Source organism: Scyliorhinus torazame, chromosome 14, assembly GCF_047496885.1.
Source record: "Scyliorhinus torazame isolate Kashiwa2021f chromosome 14, sScyTor2.1, whole genome shotgun sequence".
NCBI lineage: Eukaryota > Metazoa > Chordata > Chondrichthyes > Carcharhiniformes > Scyliorhinidae > Scyliorhinus > Scyliorhinus torazame.
In genome coordinates this window covers 190,729,536-190,746,791 of record NC_092720.1, presented here as the reverse complement: position 1 = coordinate 190,746,791, position 17,256 = coordinate 190,729,536, and the positions used below count along the sequence as shown (strand labels likewise).

Genomic DNA, 17,256 nt, shown 5'->3' with positions numbered 1-17,256 from the left:
ATATGGGCCCAAAAGACCCCAGGACACTAATCCAGCAAGAGGTGGAGTTGTCCGGAGCAGTGTTTATCCGGCAGCCAACAGCTAAAACTGATTATACATACTTATGCACAGGGAGCAGGAGGCAGACCATTCAAATTGCTTTGCCATTTAATAAGACCATGGCTGATCTTAAACTAACTTTGAAGGTGGCACAGGTATAGCACTGCTGCCTCACGGCACCGAGAACCCAGGTTCGACCCTGGGCCCGGGTCACTGTCAGTGTGGAGTTTGCACATTCTCTCCTTGTTTGCGTGGGCCTCACCCCACAACCCAAAAAGGTTAGATGAATTGGCCACAATAATTTGACCCTTGATTAGAAGAAATAATTGGGTACTCTCTAAGTTTACTAAAAAAAAACTTTGAACCTACACTCCGCCTACCTCCAATAATCTGTTACCCCTTCTTGCTTCCCAACGATCTATCTACCTGTGCCTTAGAAATATTCAAATACTCTGCTTACACCGCCATTTTGAGGAAGAGAGTTCCAGAGACTCATGATCCTCTGAATGAAAAGATTTTGTCTCATCTCCATCTTAAGTGGGCACCCCCTTATGTTTAAACAGTGATCACCGTCTAGATTCTCCGACAAGAGGAAACATCGTCTCCACGTCCACCCTGTCAATATCCCTCCGGATCTAAACTGTTTCGATCAAGTCGCCTCTTCTAAACTCTAGTGGATACAAACCTAGCCTATCCAAACGGTCTTCATTAGACTACCCACCCATTGCAGGCATTAGTCTGGGAGAACCTCACTGAACCGATTCCAATGCACTTATATTCTTCTCCATTAGCTGACTGGTCTCAATCTTTAAGACTACCACTCCCATTACAACCATATGGAATTAATGAGAGAGAAAACCAACCCAAAAGGTGAACAAGATCTGCTCGAGCTTCTGCTGCTGAATGTTAACCGGGGAGGACACACACACACACACACACACACACACCAACCATGTGAAGAGACTTGCCACAGATTCCCAAGCACTCATTGCCACTCTGCTCTATCCACAGGTACCAATGCTCAGAGGAGATCCTAACCATTGCAGCCATGCTGTCGGTCAACAATGCCATTTTCTACCGGCCCAAAGACAAGGTGGTGCATGCGGACAACGCTCGCATGAACTTCTTCCTGCCGGGTGGGGACCACATGGTGCTGCTAAATGTCTATACACAGGTGATGGAGCAACCAACTGTCAGTACTGTGTGAATCACCCTGTATTCAGGAGCTGTTTAACTCTCTCCGTATTCAGGGACTGTGTAACACTCTCTGTATTCGGGGACTGTGTAACTCTCTCTGTATTCAGGGACTGTGTAACTCTCTCTGTATTCAGGGACTGTGTAACACTCTCTGTATTCAGGGACTGTGTAACACTCTCTGTATTCAGGGACTGTGTAACACTCTCTGTGATGTGGAGATGCCGGCGTTGGACTGGGGTGAGCACAGTACGAAGTCTTACAACACCAGGTTAAAGGCCTGTTGGACTTTGTAACGCTCTCTGTATTCAGGGACTGTGTAACTCTCTCTGTATTCAGGGACTGTGTAACTCTCTCTGTATTCAGGGACTGTGTAACACTCTGTATTTAGGGACTGTGTAACACTCTGTATTCAGGGACTGTGTAACACTCTGTACTCGGGGACTGTGTAACACTCTCTGTATTCAGGGACTTTTAACTCTCTGCATTCAGGGACTGTGTAACACTCTGTATTCAGGAGCTGTGCAACTCTCTCTGCATTCAGGGACTGTGTAACTCTATTGTTGCTGATTTTCTCCTTGGTTCAATTGCTCTGTTTTATTACCTTTGCTCTCGAGTCGCCAGGTATCTTTACGATACCGCCACGAGGTTCAAGTCCGAGTAATGATCAATAACCCAATACACCGATTAGTAAGATTTAAATCAAAGCACATTTATTATACACAGTAATCGCTACTCATGCACAACTTCTACGTCTAAGCTACTTCTACAACTAACAGGCCTATACTTAACTTTGGACTGGCCCACCAGGTCAGGGGAACAAATGGCCTTTCGTTCAGGTTCTGAGTCTGCGGGATTCGAAGTTGGTACGGATTGGTAGCTAGGAGCGCCTATCTCGTAGCGAGCGTTGAATTAAGACTTACGATTGTCGGTCTTCACTGCAACGGTCACAGTCAATGTTGGTTTGTGTTGCTGGGTGACCCGGGCAGGACGCAGAGGTGAAGAGAGAAGAAAGCGATTTAAACTTGGTGCTTGACTCTTATAGTCCGCCTTTCGGGCGGACCCTGTACCTGGTCCCAAGTGATTGGACTTTGTCCCAATTGCTTGGTTCGATTTTCTCCAATACTGGAGTGGTTCCCTGATCGATGGGCGGTCTTGAGGTACTCGTTCACCTCCTTTTGTGTAGGCTCCTGCTGGCACCGAGGAGTCTGGCTTTGCTTTGTGTGTCAAAATGTTACTTATTGTTCCCGGGGATTGCTCATCAGTATGCAGATGGCTGTTCACTTTGTTATGCTGATGGTCGCTGGTATCGATGTTGTCTGGTTTTTGCAGAGGTAAATACACAGCAAACCTGCAGCTGCTGGTTTTTGTCTTGTTGGCTGACTTTCCCATCAGCCTTTGCCGTTCGCCATTTTGAATCGGGAGTTGGCCAATTTAAGTGGCTACGGCATTCAGGGACTGTGTAACTCTCTCTGCATTCAGGGACTGTGTAACTCTCTCTGTATTCAGGGACTGTGTAACTCTCTCTGTATTCAGGGACCGTGTAACTCTCTGCATTCAGGGACTGTGTAACTCTCTGCATTCAGGGACTGTGTAACTCTCTGCATTCAGGGACTGTGTAACTCTGCATTCAGGGACTGTGTAACTCTGCATTCCGGGACTGTGTAACTCTCTGCATTCAGGGACTGTGTAACTCTGCATTCAGGGACTGTGTAACTCGACTGTGTAACTCTGCATTCAGGGACTGTGTAACTCGACTGTGTAACTCTCTGCATTCAGGGACTGCGTAACTCTGTATTCAGGGACTGCGTAACTCTGTATTCGGGGACTGTGTAACACTGTATTCGGGGACTGTGTAACACTCTCTGTATTCGGGGACTCTAACTCTCTGCATTCAGGGACTGTGTAACTCTCTCTGCATTCAGGGACTGTAACGATCTCTGCATTCAGGGACTGTGTAACTCTCTGCATTCAGGGACTGTGTAACTCTCTGCATTCAGGGACTGTGTAACTCTCTGCATTCAGGGACTGCGTAACTCTCTGTATTCAGGGACTGTGTAACACTCTGTATTCAGGAACTGTGTAACTCCCTCTGCATTCAGGGACTGTGTAACACTCTGTACTCAGGGACTGTGTAACACTCTGTATTCCGGGACTGTAACACTCTGCATTCAGGACTGTGTGACTCTCTTCATTCAGGACTGTGTAACTCCCTGTTTTCAGGGACTGTGTAACTCTCCCTGTTTTCAGGGACTGTGTAACTCTCCCTGTTTTCAGGGACTGTGTAACTCTCCCTGTTTTCAGGGACTGTGTAACTCTCCCTGTATTCAGGGACTGTGTAACTCTCTGCATTCAGGGACCGTGTAACTCCCTATATTCAGGAACTGTGTAACACTCTGTATTCAGGGACTGTGTAACTCCCTGTATTCAGGACTGTGTGACTCTCTCTTCATTCAGGGACTGTGTAACTCTCTCTGCATTCAGGGACTGTGTAACTCTCTCTGTATTCAGGGACTGTGTAACTCTCTGCATTCAGGGACTGTGTAACTCTCTGCATTCAGGGACTGTGTAACTCTCTGCATTCAGGGACTGTGTAACTCTCTGCATTCAGGGACTGCGTAACTCTCTGTATTCAGGGACTGTGTAACACTCTGTATTCAGGAACTGTGTAACTCCCTCTGCATTCAGGGACTGTGTAACACTCTGTACTCAGGGACTGTGTAACACTCTGTATTCAGGGACTGTAACACTCTGCATTCAGGACTGTGTGACTCTCTCTTCATTCAGGACTGTGTAACTCCCTGTTTTCAGGGACTGTGTAACTCCCTGTTTTCAGGGACTGTGTAACTCCCTGTTTTCAGGGACTGTGTAACTCCCTGTTTTCAGGGACTGTGTAACTCCCTGTTTTCAGGGACTGTGTAACTCTCCCTGTTTTCAGGGACTGTGTAACTCTCCCTGTTTTCAGGGACTGTGTAACTCTCCCTGTTTTCAGGGACTGTGTAACTCTCCCTGTTTTCAGGGACTGTGTAACTCTCCCTGTATTCAGGGACTGTGTAACTCTCTGCATTCAGGGACCGTGTAACTCCCTATATTCAGGAACTGTGTAACACTCTGTATTCAGGGACTGTGTAACTCCCTGTATTCAGGACTGTGTGACTCTCTTCATTCAGGGACTGTGTAACTCTCTCTGCATTCAGGGACTGTGTAACTCTCTCTGTATTCAGGGACTGTGTAACTCTCTCTGTATTCAGGGACTGTGTAACTCTCTGCATTCAGGGACTGTGTAACTCTGCATTCAGGGACTGTGTAACTCTCTGCATTCAGGGACTGTGTAACTCTGCATTCAGGGACTGTGTAACTCTGCATTCCGGGACTGTGTAACTCTCTGCATTCAGGGACTGTGTAACTCTGCATTCAGGGACTGTGTAACTCGACTGTGTAACTCTCTGCATTCAGGGACTGCGTAACTCTGTATTCAGGGACTGCGTAACTCTGTATTCAGGGACTGCGTAACTCTGTATTCGGGGACTGTGTAACACTGTATTCGGGGACTGTGTAACACTCTCTGTATTCGGGGACTGTGTAACTCTCTGCATTCAGGGACTGTGTAACTCTCTCTGCATTCAGGGACTGTAACGCTCTCTGCATTCAGGGACTGTGTAACTCTCTCTGCATTCAGGGACTGTGTAACTCTCTGCATTCAGGGACTGTGTAACTCTCTGTATTCAGGGACTGTGTAACACTCTGTATTCAGGAACTGTGTAGCTCCCTCTGTACTCGGACTGTGTAACACTCTGTACTCAGGGACTGTGTAACACTCTGTATTCAGGGACTGTAACACTCTGCATTCAGGACTGTGTGACTCTCTCTTCATTCAGGACTGTGTAACGCCCTGTTTTCAGGGACTGTGTAACTCCCTGTTTTCAGGGACTGTGTAACGCCCTGTTTTCAGGGACTGTGTAACTCCCTGTTTTCAGGGACTGTGTAACTCTCCCAGTTTTCAGGGACTGTGTAACTCTCCCAGTTTTCAGGGACTGTGTAACTCTCCCTGTTTTCAGGGACTGTGTAACTCTCCCTGTTTTCAGGGACTGTGTAACTCTCCCTGTTTTCAGGGACTGTGTAACTCTCCCTGTATTCAGGGACTGTGTAACTCTGCATTCAGGGACCGTGTAACTCCCTATATTCAGGAACTGTGTAACACTCTGTATTCAGGGACTGTGTAACTCCCTGTATTCAGGACTGTGTGACTCTCTCTTCATTCAGGGACTGTGTAACTCTCTCTGCATTCAGGGACTGTGTAATTCTCTGTATTCAGGGACTGTGTAACACTCTGTATTCAGGGACTGCGTAACTCTCTGCATTGAGGGACTGCGTAACTCTGTATTCGGGGACGGTGTAACACTCTGTATTCAGGAACTGTGTAACTCCCTCTGCATTCAGGGACTGTGTAATTCTCTGTATTCAGGGACTGTGTAACATTCTGTATTCAGGGACTGTGTAACATTCTGTATTCAGGGACTGTGTAACACTCTGTATTCAGGGACTGTGTAACACTCTGTATTCAGGGACTGTGTAACTCTCCCTGTATTCAGGGACTGTGTAACACACTATTCAGGGACTGTGTAACTCCCTGTATTCAGGGACTGTGTAACTCTCTGTATTCAGGACTGTGTGACTCTCTATTCATTCAGGGACTGTGTAACACTCCCTGTATTCAGGGACTGTGTAACTCTCTGCATTCAGGGACTGTGTAACTCTCTCTGCATTCAGGGACTGTGTAACTCTCTCTGCATTCAGGGACTGTGTAATTATCTCTGTATTCAGGAGCTGTGTAACTCTCTGTATTCAGGGACTGTGTAACTCTCTCTGCATTCAGGGACTGTGTAACTCTCCCTGTATTCAGGGACTCTGTAACTCTCTGTATTCAGGGACTGTGTAATTCTCCCTGTATTCAGGAGCTGTGTAACTCTCTCTATTCAGGGGCTGTGTAACACTCTGTATTCAGGAGCTGTGTAACACTATTCAGGGACTGTGTAACACTATTCAGGGACTGTGTAGCACTATTCAGGGACTGTGTAACACTATTCAGAGACTGTGTAACACTATTCAGGGACTGTGTAACTCTCTGCATTCAGGGACTGTGTAATTCTCCCTGTATCCAGGAGCTGTGTAACTGTCTGCATTCAGGACTGTAACACTCTCTGCATTCAGGGACTGTGTAACTCTCTGTATTCAGGGACTGTGTAATTCTCCCTGTATTCAGAAACTGTGTAACTCTCTCTGTATTCAGGACCGTGTAACTCTGTATTCAGGAACTGTGTAACTCATTGTTCATGGGACTGTAACACTCTCTGTATTATTGGACTGTGTAACTCTCCCTGTGCTATGGGATTGTGTGACCCTTGGTATTAAGACCATAAGACATAGGAGCGGAAGTAAAGCCATTCGGCTCATCGAGTCCACTCCACCATTCAATCATGGCTGATTTCAACTCCATTTACCCGCTCTCTCTCCATAGCCCTTAATTCCTCGAGAAATCAAGAATTCATCAACTTCTGTCTTTTAAAAAAAAATATGTTTTATTGAATTTTTTTCGATCAAAATTTTTTTCCCCTTACAGAACAAACATAACAGTAAAGAAAGTTTAACAATAAACAAATGGCTAATCAACATGGTAATCTAATCATTTAACATAAACTAAAACTTCCGCCCCCCCCCCCCCCCCCCCCGGGCTGCTGCTGCTGGTCATCTGTCTTCCCTCTAACGTTCCTCTAGGTAGTCGAGGAATGGCTGCCACCGCCTGGTGAACCCTTGAGCCGATCCTCTCAGGGCAAACTTTATCCGCTCCAGTTTTATGAACCCTGCCATATCGTTTACCCAGGCCTCCAGTCCGGGGGGTTTCGCCTCCTTCCACATGAGTAGAATCCTGCGCCGGGCTACTAGGGACGCAAAGGCCACAACGTCGGCCTCTTTCGCCTCCTGCACTCCCGGCTCATCCGCAACTCCAAATAGAGCTAGCCCCCAGCCTGGTTTGACCTGGGCCTTCACCACCTTAGAAATCACTCCCGTCACTCCCTTCCAATACCCCTCCAGTGCCGGGCACGACCAAAACATATGTGCGTGGTTAGCCGGGCTTCCGCCGCACCTCCCACACTTGTCCTCCACTCCAAAGAACCTGCTCAGTCTTGCTCCCGTCATGTGTGCTCTATGTAGCACCTTAAATTGAATCAGGCTAAGCCTGGCGCATGAGGAAGAGGAATTTACCCTGCTTAGGGCATCAGCCCACATACCCTCCTCTATCTCCTCCCCTAGCTCCTCTTCCCACTTTCCTTTTAGTTCGCCCACCAACTCCTCCCCCTCTTCCCTCATCTCTCGGTATATCTCTGACACCTTGCCCTCTGCGACCCACACCCCCGAAAGCACTCTGTCCTGAATCCCCTGTACCGGGAGCAGTGGAAATTCCCTCACCTGTTGTCTAGTGAACGCCCTCACCTGCATATATCTAAGGAAGTTTCCCTGGGGCAACTTATACTTTTCCTCCAATGCTCCCAAGCTCGCAAACGTCCCATCTATAAATAAATCTCCCACCCTCCTAATTCCCAACTGGTGTCCGCTCTGAAATCCTCCATCCATTCTTCCTGGGGCAAACCTATGGTTGTTCCTGATTGGGGACCCCACCAGGGCTCCCCGCACACCTCTCTGTCGCCTCCATTGTCCCCAGATATTCAATGTTGCTGCCACCACCGAGTTCGTGGTAAACCTTTTTGGTGAGAACGGTAGCGGCGCCGCCACCAGCGCCTCTAAGCTCGTCCCTTTACAGGACTTTCTCTCCAGTCTTTTCCATGCCGCTCCCTCTCCCTCCATCATCCATTTACGAATCATCGCCACATTGGCGGCCCAATAATAGTCGCCCAAATTCGGTAGTGCCAATCCTCCTCTGTCCCTGCTACGTTGTAGGAACCCCCTCCTTACCCTCGGGACTTTCCCTGCCCACACGAAGCTCGTGATGCTCCTGTCTATTTTTTTGAAAAAGGTCTTGGTGATTAGTATAGGGAGACATTGAAATACAAATAAGAACCTCGGGAGGACCATCATCTTAATTGCCTGCACTCTGCCCGCCAACGACAGAGGCTGCATGTCCCACCTCTTGAAGTCCTCCTCCATTTGTTCTACCAATCGTGTCAGATTAAGTCTGTGCAAGGTTCCCCAGCTCCTAGCGATCTGAATCCCCAGGTATCGGAAGTTTCTTTCCACTTTCCTTAGAGGCAGGCCTTCTATCTCTCTACTCTGGTCCCCTGGGTGTATCACAAATAGTTCACTCTTCCCCATGTTGAGCCTATATCCCGAGAAATCTCCGAACTCCCTCAACATCCGCATAACCTCTATCACCCCCCCCCCCCCCCCCGGCTGGGTCCGACACATACAACAGTAGGTCATCCGCGTATAGCGAGACTCGGTGTTCTTCTCCCCCTCTAATCACCCCTCTCCATTTCCTGGAGTCTCTCAACGCCATGGCCAGAGGTTCAATTGCCAACGCGAACAACAGTGGAGACAGCGGGCATCCCTGTCTTGTTCCCCTATATAATCGGAAATACTCCGATCTTTGCCGACCCATGACTACACTTGCCGTTGGGGCCCCATAAAGAAGCTTGACCCAGCTAATAAACCCGTTCCCGAACCCAAACCTCCTTGACACCTCCCATAAATACTCCCACTCCACCCTATCAAATGCCTTCTCTGCATCCATTGCCGCCACTATCTCTGCCTCCCCCTCCACTGGGGGCATCATTATCACCCCTAATAGTCGTCGCACGTTAACATTCAGTTGTCTCCCTTTTATGAACCCTGTCTGGTCTTCGTGCACCACCCCCGGGACACAGTCCTCTATCCTCGATGCCAGTACCTTTGCCAGCAATTTGGCGTCCACATTCAATAATGAAATAGGTCTATAGGACCCGCACTGCAACGGATCTTTATCCCTTTTCAAAATTAGCGATATCGTCGCCTCCGACATTGTTGGGGGTAAAGTCCCTCCTTCCCTGGCCTCATTGAACGTCCTCACCAACAACGGGGCCAACAAGCCCACATATTTTCTATAAAATTCCACCGGGAACCCGTCTGGTCCCGGAGCCTTCCCTGCTTGCATGTTCCCCAGCCCCTTAATAACCTCGTCCACCCCAATCAGTGCCCCAGGCCTTCCACCTCCTGCTCCTCCACCCTCGGGAACCTCAATTGATCCAGGAACTGCCGCATCCCCTCCTCTCCCTCTGGGGGTTGGGACCTATACAGTCCCTCATAAAAGGTCTTGAACACCTCATTTATCTTCCCTGCTCTTCGCACCGTGGCTCCCTTTTCGTCTCTAATTCCCCCTACCTCCCTCGCCGCTGTCCTCTTTCGCAACTGATGAGCCAGCAGGCGACTAGCCTTTTCCCCATATTCATACCTCCTCCCCTGTGCCTTCCTCCACAGCACCTCCGCCTTTCTGGTGGTCAGGAGGTCAAACTCCGTCTGGAGTCGTCTCCTCTCCCTGTACAGTCCCTCCTCCGGGGTCTCTGCAAATTCCCTATCCACCCTTAAAATCTCCCCTAGTAATCTTTCCCTTTCCTTGGCGTCTGTTTTCCCTTTGTGGGCCCCAATGGAGATCAGCTCTCCTCTGACCACCGCTTTTAGTGCTTCCCATACCACTCCCACACGGACCTCCCCATCGTCATTGACCTCCAGGTATCTCTCAATACACCCCCGCACTCTTCCACACACTCCCTCGTCCGCCATCAATCCCACATCTAATCGCCAGAGTGCTCTCTGCTCCCTTTCCTCTCCTAGTTCCAGGTCCACCCAGTGTGGGGCATGGTCCGAAACCGCTATGGCTGAATACTCAGCTTCTTCCACCCTTGAGATCAACGACCTTCCCAAAACAAAAAAATCTATCCGGGAGTACACTTTATGGACATGGGAGAAGAAGGAGAACTCCCTGGCCCTCGGTCTAAGAAATCGCCATGGATCCACTCCCCCCATTTGGTCCATAAACTCCTTGAGCACCTTGGCCGCTGCCGGCCTTCTTCCGGTCTTTGAGCTGGATCTATCTAGCCCCGGGTCCAGCACGGTATTGAAGTTCCCTCCCAATATCAAGTTTCCTACCTCCAGGTCCGGTATACGACCCAGCATCCGTCTCATAAATCCCGCATCGTCCCAATTCGGGGCATATACATTAACCAACACGACCTCCATTCCCTCCAGCCTGCCACTCACCATTACATATCTACCTCCGCTATCTGCTACGATGTTCTTTGCTTCAAATGCTACCCGTTTCCCCACCAATATGGCCACCCCTCTATTCTTTGCATCTAGTCCTGAGTGGAACACCTGTCCCACCCATCCTTTCCTTAACCTAACTTGGTCCGCCACCTTCAGGTGCGTCTCTTGGAGCATAGCCACGTCTGCCCTTAGTCCTTTCAAATGCGCGAGCACTCGGGCCCTTTTAATCGGTCCGCTCAGGCCTCTCACGTTCCACGTGATCAGCCTCACTAGGGGGCTACCTGCCCCCCTCCCGTGTCGACTAGCCATCACCTTCTCTAGGCCAGTCCCATATCCCGCCTCCGCGCTCCCACTTGCTCCCCAGGCATCGCATTCCATCCCCGTCCACCCACTCTTTAGCCACTTCCTTTTTGATTTCCGCAGCAGCAACCCAGTTGTCTCCCCCCCCCCCCCCCCCCCCCCCCCCGCTAGATCCCTTTCTCGCGTGATTGCTCCCCCCATATTACTTCCGCAAGTAACCCCAAGTACTTGGTCAACTGACCCCGGCTACTCCTGTTCACTCCTTGACCCCCCCGTGTGGGGAACTCCCATCCGCCTTGCGCCTGTCTTCCCGCCATAATCTTTCTGGCGCGGGAACATCCCTTTATCTGACCCGCCTCTTGTGGCGCAGCTCCCTTTCCTCTCCCCCTCCCATTCCTCATTCTCCGCCTATGTCCCTTCTTTCCCCCCCTCACCGGCGCCCACATTTCCTCGTGTCTCCCCCATCCCAATTTACTTCTCTATTTACATCAACCATAACAATAACAATAACCTTCCCTACAGTATCAGTCCCTCAGTTCCGATCCAATTTCTCCTCTTTAATAATGGTCCATGCTTCTTCCGCCGTATCGAAATAATGGTGTCTCTCCTGGTACGTGACCCAAAGTCGTGCCGGCTGCAGCATCCCGAACTTCACCTTTTTGTGTAACACCTCCTTGGCTCGGTTAAAACTCGCCCTCCTTCTCACCACCTCCGCATTCCAATCCTGGTACACCCGTACCACTGCATTCTCCCATCTGCTACTCCGCACCTTTTTAGCCCATCTCAGGACCTCTTCTCTATCTTTAAGGCGGTGAAATCGCACGATTGTCGCCTTGGGTGGTTCTCCCGCTTTTGGTCTTCTCGCCGGGATCCGATGTGCCCACTCCACCTCCAAGGGGCCCGCAGGGGCCTCAGCACCCATCAATGAGCTCAGCATCGTACTTACATAAGCTCCACAGTCCGCTCCTTCCACTCCCTCAGGGAGACCCAGTATCCGAAGGTTCTTCCTTCGCGCTCTGTTTTCTAGGGCCTTGATCCTTTCAATACACTTTTTATAGAGTGCCTCGTGCGTCTGTGTTTTGACCGCCAGGCCCAGGATCTCGTCCTCATTATCCGTCACCTTCTGCTCCACCACGCGGAGCTCTGTCCCCTGGGTCCTTTGTGCCTCCTTGAGCCCCTCAATTGCCTGTAGCATCGGGGTCAGCACCTCCCTCTTTAGTAGCTCCACACACCATCTCAAAAATTCGTCTTGCTCGGGCCCCCATGTCGCCTGAGCTTTCTCCGCCGCCATCTTGTGTCTTCTCCCTTTCTGTCCCTTTCGTCGACGATTCCTCGCGCTGCAGCCGCCGCCGCCGATATTTTCCTCCTTCGTTGGGGGGGGGGGGACTCCCTACTCACTCACCCCACACCGGGTTGCGTCGCCCAAAAATTTCCCGTTGGGGCTGTTAAAAGAGCCCGAAGGTCCGTCGGAGCTGGACCTGCCGAAACGTGCGGCTAGCAAGGCATCGCCGCAACCGGAAGTCTCTATCAACTTCTGTCTTAAAGACACTCAACGTCCCGGCCTCCACCGCCCTCTGTGGCAATGAATTCCACAGACCCACCACTCTTTGGCTGAAGATATTTCTCCTCATCTCTGTTCTAAAGTGTCTCCCTTTTATTCTAAGGCTGTGCCCCCGGATCCTAGTCTCCCCTGCTAATGGAAACAACTTCCCTACATCCACCCTATCTAAGCCATTCATTATCTTGTAAGTTTCTATTAGATCTCCCCTCAACCTCCTAAACTCCAATGAATATAATCCCAGGATACTCAGACGTTCATCGTATGTTAGGCCTACCATTCCTGGGATCATCCGTGTGAATCTCCGCTGGACCTGCTCCAGTGCCAGTATGTCCTTCCTGAGGTGTGGGGCCCAAAATTGCTCACCGTATTTAAATGGGGCCTAACTAGTGCTTTATAAAGCTTCAGAAGTACATCCCTGCTTTTATATTCCAAGCCTCTTGAGATAAATGACAAATTGCATTTGCTTTCTTAATTACGGACTCAACCTGCAAGTTTACCTTTAGAGAATCCTGGACTAGGACTCCCAAGTCCCTTTGCACTTCAGCATTAAGAGTTTTGTCACAGTTTAGAAAATAGTCCATGCCTCTATTCTTTTTTCCAAAGTGCAAGACCTCGCACTTGGTATTCAGGGTCTGTCTAACTCCCTGCTTTTGGGGACTGTGTAAGTCTGTTTATATTCTGGGGTTGTGTAAACCTTTCATTCCCTTTCTTCTCCCCCCCCCCCCCTTCACCCCCACACTGAAGTGGGTTGAAAGCGCCTATTCAACACAGTGGTGTTACGAGAACTTCATTCAGTTTCGTTCCATGCGGAGAGCCCGGGATGTCCGTGAGCAGCTCGAAGGTCTGATGGAGAGGATTGAGGTGGAGATGAAATCGTCTGCTGGCGATAACGTCCTTATCCGCAAGGTAAGTGTGTGGATTAGAAGCTGTGGCTCACTGGACCTCAGGACCTCGCTGTAAGTAGCTGGGCTAGCGCAGCAGCTATGATCAGAGTTGGGGGGGGTAGAGTCTAGAACGTGAGAGTAAAAGAGACTATTCAGCCGTTCAAGACGCTCAATTAGTGAGGCTGATTGGATAGATCCACTAAAAGGCCGTTGTTAAGATTCTAGACAAGAATTTGCAATTTGTAAAACGATGAGGAAAGGATACTTCGCCACAGGAGTGATAACACTGACTAATAAGTATCTTTTATATTGAAACAAACTTTAATTTAAACACTGAACAAATCACATTTTCAACAAAGTAACAGAATTTACATTTAACAGTTCTAAATTAAAAGGAAAAAGTTTAACTTACTCCCTACACCTGCAATTATATTTATACATATTCCAATTAAGCAACCCAATGTAGTTCAAAGACCACTTATAAATAAAGTTTCTCTGTGCAAACACCTTAGAGCAGTTCAAGTATGTAGGGGCCGAATGGCCTCTTTCTGTGCTGTAGAATCTCACCACTGTCTGATGTTGAGTTCAATAAACACTCATGGACAAGGAGAAGTTAGGTGAGCTGACCCTTAAAATTAGCTGATCTGCGCAGTGGGCTCCCAGTGATGGCACCCAGTTTTGGAGGACAATGTGTCTTTGTGGGATTTGGAAGTTCACGCAGTGTTCTCACGTACACTCTTCTCCCCTTTGCCTCAAGTCCATCACTGCCGGTTTCTTCTACCACACGGCCCGGCTCACCCGCACCGGCTACAAGACAGTCAAGCACCAGCAGGCGGTCTATATTCACCCAAACAGCAGCCTGTTCGAAGAACAGCCCCGGTGGCTCATCTACCACGAGCTTGTCTTCACCACGAAGGAGTTTATGAGACAGGTAAGTTTCCCCCTCCCTCTCTTCTCCATCTCCACACACACTCGCTCTCTCCCTCTCTCTCGGTCCCTCTCTCTCTCGGTCCCTCTCTCCCTCGGCCCCTCTCTCCCTCGGCCCCTCTCTCTCTCGGTCCCTCTCTCTCTCGGTCCCTCTCTCTCTCGGTCCCTCTCTCTCTCGGTCCCTTTCGCTCCCGGTCCCTTTCGCTCCCGGTCCCTTTCGCTCCCGTCCCTTTCGCTCCCGGTCCCTTTCGCTCCCGGTCCCTTTCGCTCCCGGTCCCTTTCGCTCCCGGTCCCTTTCGCTCCCGGTCCCTTTCGCTCCCTCTCTCACCCGCTCCCTCTCTCACCCGCTCCCTCTCTCACCCGCTCCCTCTCTCACCCGCTCCCTCTCTCACCCGCTCCCTCTCTCACCCGCTCCCTCTCTCACCCGCTCCCTCTCTCACCCGCTCCCTCTCTCACCCGCTCCCTCTCTCACCCGCTCCCTCTCTCACCCGCTCCCTCTCTCACCCGCTCCCTCTCTCACCCGCTCCCTCTCTCACCCGCTCCCTCTCTCACCCGCTCCCTCTCACACTCCCGCTCTCTCTCACACTCCCGCTCTCTCTCACACTCCCGCTCTCCCGCTCTCTCTCTATGTTTACCCACCCCCACCGTAGGAGTGCAGCTGACTCTGTATCTCATCCTAAGTAGCCCGGTGCAAACCCAGCACATTGAGAGGTGGCAACTATTCACCTTTGGAGGGCATCACCAGCTGGGCCTGTCATTCCTCGCCCACCCCCACACCTACCGAGGCAACCACATAAATGCAGAGAAGGATGAAGGGGGTTGTGGGGAGGGGGGGGGAGACAGTTTCAAAATAAGGCATCTCCTAATTAAGATGGAGGGGAGGGGGAATGTTGTCTCTGAGGGTGGTTAGTCTATGGATTCTCTCCCCCAGAGAGCAGTGCCGGGTTATTGAATATATTCAAGGCTGAGTTACAGATTTTTGATTGAAAAGGGGATCAAGGGTTTGGGGGGTGGGGGACAGACAGCAAAGTGGAATTGGTGCCACAATCAGACCAGCCATGATCCTATTGATGGACGGAGCAGACTAAAAGGGGAAAATGGCCTACTCCTGCTCCTATTTCTTCATGTTCCTGCAACAGCCAGACAGAAAATACATGTTTTTTAAGACATTGGGGGAGTAGAATGGCGCAGCGGAAGCGTGCTGGGCCCATAACCCAGAAGTCGATGGATCAAAACCATCCTCTGTTTATACTCTCACTCACACCAAAAGTAAACATGTCGCCATCACGCAGCAGCACATCTGCCTTTTAAGACATTGGTCGTGGCAGAATTAATGGCCCCGAGAGAAATCACTCCAATCCTCTTCAAAGGAGTGGCCAGATTGGGGTATTTTACAGCCACCCTGAGAGGGCAGGAAGGGCTCTCTGTTTAACGTCTCTTCCGCAAAGGCAGAAGTACTGGCAGTGCAGCAATCCCTCAGCACCGCACTGGGAGCGTCGGCCAGGCTTTTATATTTCCACTTCCACAGCAGGGGATCCTGAACCCACAGCATTCTGACTCAGTCCAAGAGGTTTGCGCTGCCCGGGCCTGGCATCTGTGTCAGGTAGTGCTCAGTTTGGGAATACTGCATCATCGACCCTGTCGGGTAGCGCTCAGTTTGGGAATACTGCGTCACCCACCCAGTCCAGGGCTGGCACCCTGTCAGATAGCAAACTTGCGAATGGGATTGGGTTTCTCATCCTATTGATGGGGCCTGATGATGGTCTTGCCGCCGTTACGGTTTTGTAATGAGTCTGTTTCCCCTTCTCCCCAACCGCATCCACCCCCTCACCGAGTGTACCACCTTCTCGATCTCTGTGGCGGGTACCTTTAAACTCTGTGCTGCCCCATCTCAAACCTGCCCTTCTGTCCCAGGTGATCGAGATCGACAGTGGATGGCTGTTGGAGGTGGCCCCACACTACTACAAGTCTAAAGAGCTGCAGGACGCGGCAAGCAAGAAGATGCCCAAGAAGGTGGGGAAGGCCCGGGAGGAGCTGGGTTGAGGGCAGCAACGGCGGTCCGCGGGGATCAAACGTGAGCCGTTTGCGTGTCAGCCTTGGCATCCCCCACCCCCCCCCTCTCTCAGGGCAGTTCCACCTCACCCGCTGACTAGTGTCACTGCTCCTGAGTGTTCGTTACGTACAGATGAATATCGTGTGAATCACAATCTCGAATACGGTTCCATCGGCGTTCCCGGGATTGCATTTGACGCCCAGGTCGGATGGAATTGGAATAATTCTCGTCGCTGTGAGGAATCTGCCACACTCCAGCCGGCGACAGCTCAGTGCCAAGCCGAGAAGGCCCGTGACCGACGGTCACTCCCACCATAACCAGGCCGGTTTGGCTTCATGCCGCGATCACAGCGACCAATCACAGGCCTTGTGTAAATAACCAAGCGGGGAAAGTTACCGTTTTAAAAGCTCGGTTGTTTATGGGGCCGGAGCCAGGAGCAGTCGCCACAGAGCTTGACTCAGTTACAACCTGCAGCAGTGCCTGATTCACTCAGGACTTAATTCACTTTTGTACATGTGTAGCACAGGATGGCTGTGCCAGCCTAGAGCTGCCCCATTATTGAGGTTTCAAATAAAAGTTTGGCACTTGTATGTAAAAGAAAACCGTTGGTCTTCATGCTAAAGCTTCTGCCTTTTATTTGTTATTATTTATAACCTGCATAGAATATGTGTAATAGGTTTTCCTAATGCTCCAATCGATTGCTTCACTCATCAGCCTATACTCCGTGTGTCATAGATTTAAAAAAAAAAAAATTACTGTACCCAATAATTGTTTTCTAATTAAGGGGCAATTTAGCATGGCCAATCCACCTACCCTGCACATCTTTGGGTTTGGGGGGGGGAGGGGGTTGCTAAATTATCTCTTGATTGGAAAAGAAATTGGGGCACTTTAAATTATATTTAAAAACCGTGACAGGGACTGAGAGGCCTGAGGATTCCCTCAGCAGCCTATAGTCGATGTGTCTTAGTGACAGAACGTTTTTCTAATAAGTTTGAAGTACCCAATTATATTTTTCCAATTAAGGGGCAATTTAGCTTGGCCAA

General features: G+C 50.1%; 1 protein-coding gene across 3 annotated transcripts in view; it reads left to right on the top strand.

Moving 5' to 3' along the window:
• Positions 1-16,815, top strand: part of dhx16 (DEAH (Asp-Glu-Ala-His) box polypeptide 16) — a 55,603-nt gene extending 38,788 nt beyond the window's left edge. For all 3 annotated transcript variants that reach the window (XM_072475362.1, XM_072475361.1, XM_072475360.1), the window contains exons 18-21: positions 1,051-1,213; positions 13,094-13,255; positions 13,991-14,164; positions 16,075-16,815. In XM_072475362.1, the coding sequence (XP_072331463.1) occupies positions 1,051-1,213; positions 13,094-13,255; positions 13,991-14,164; positions 16,075-16,203 (628 nt within the window). In that variant the 3' untranslated portion in view covers positions 16,204-16,815. The remainder of the gene's footprint in view (positions 1-1,050; positions 1,214-13,093; positions 13,256-13,990; positions 14,165-16,074) is intronic.
• Positions 16,816-17,256: the final 441 nt, after the last annotated feature.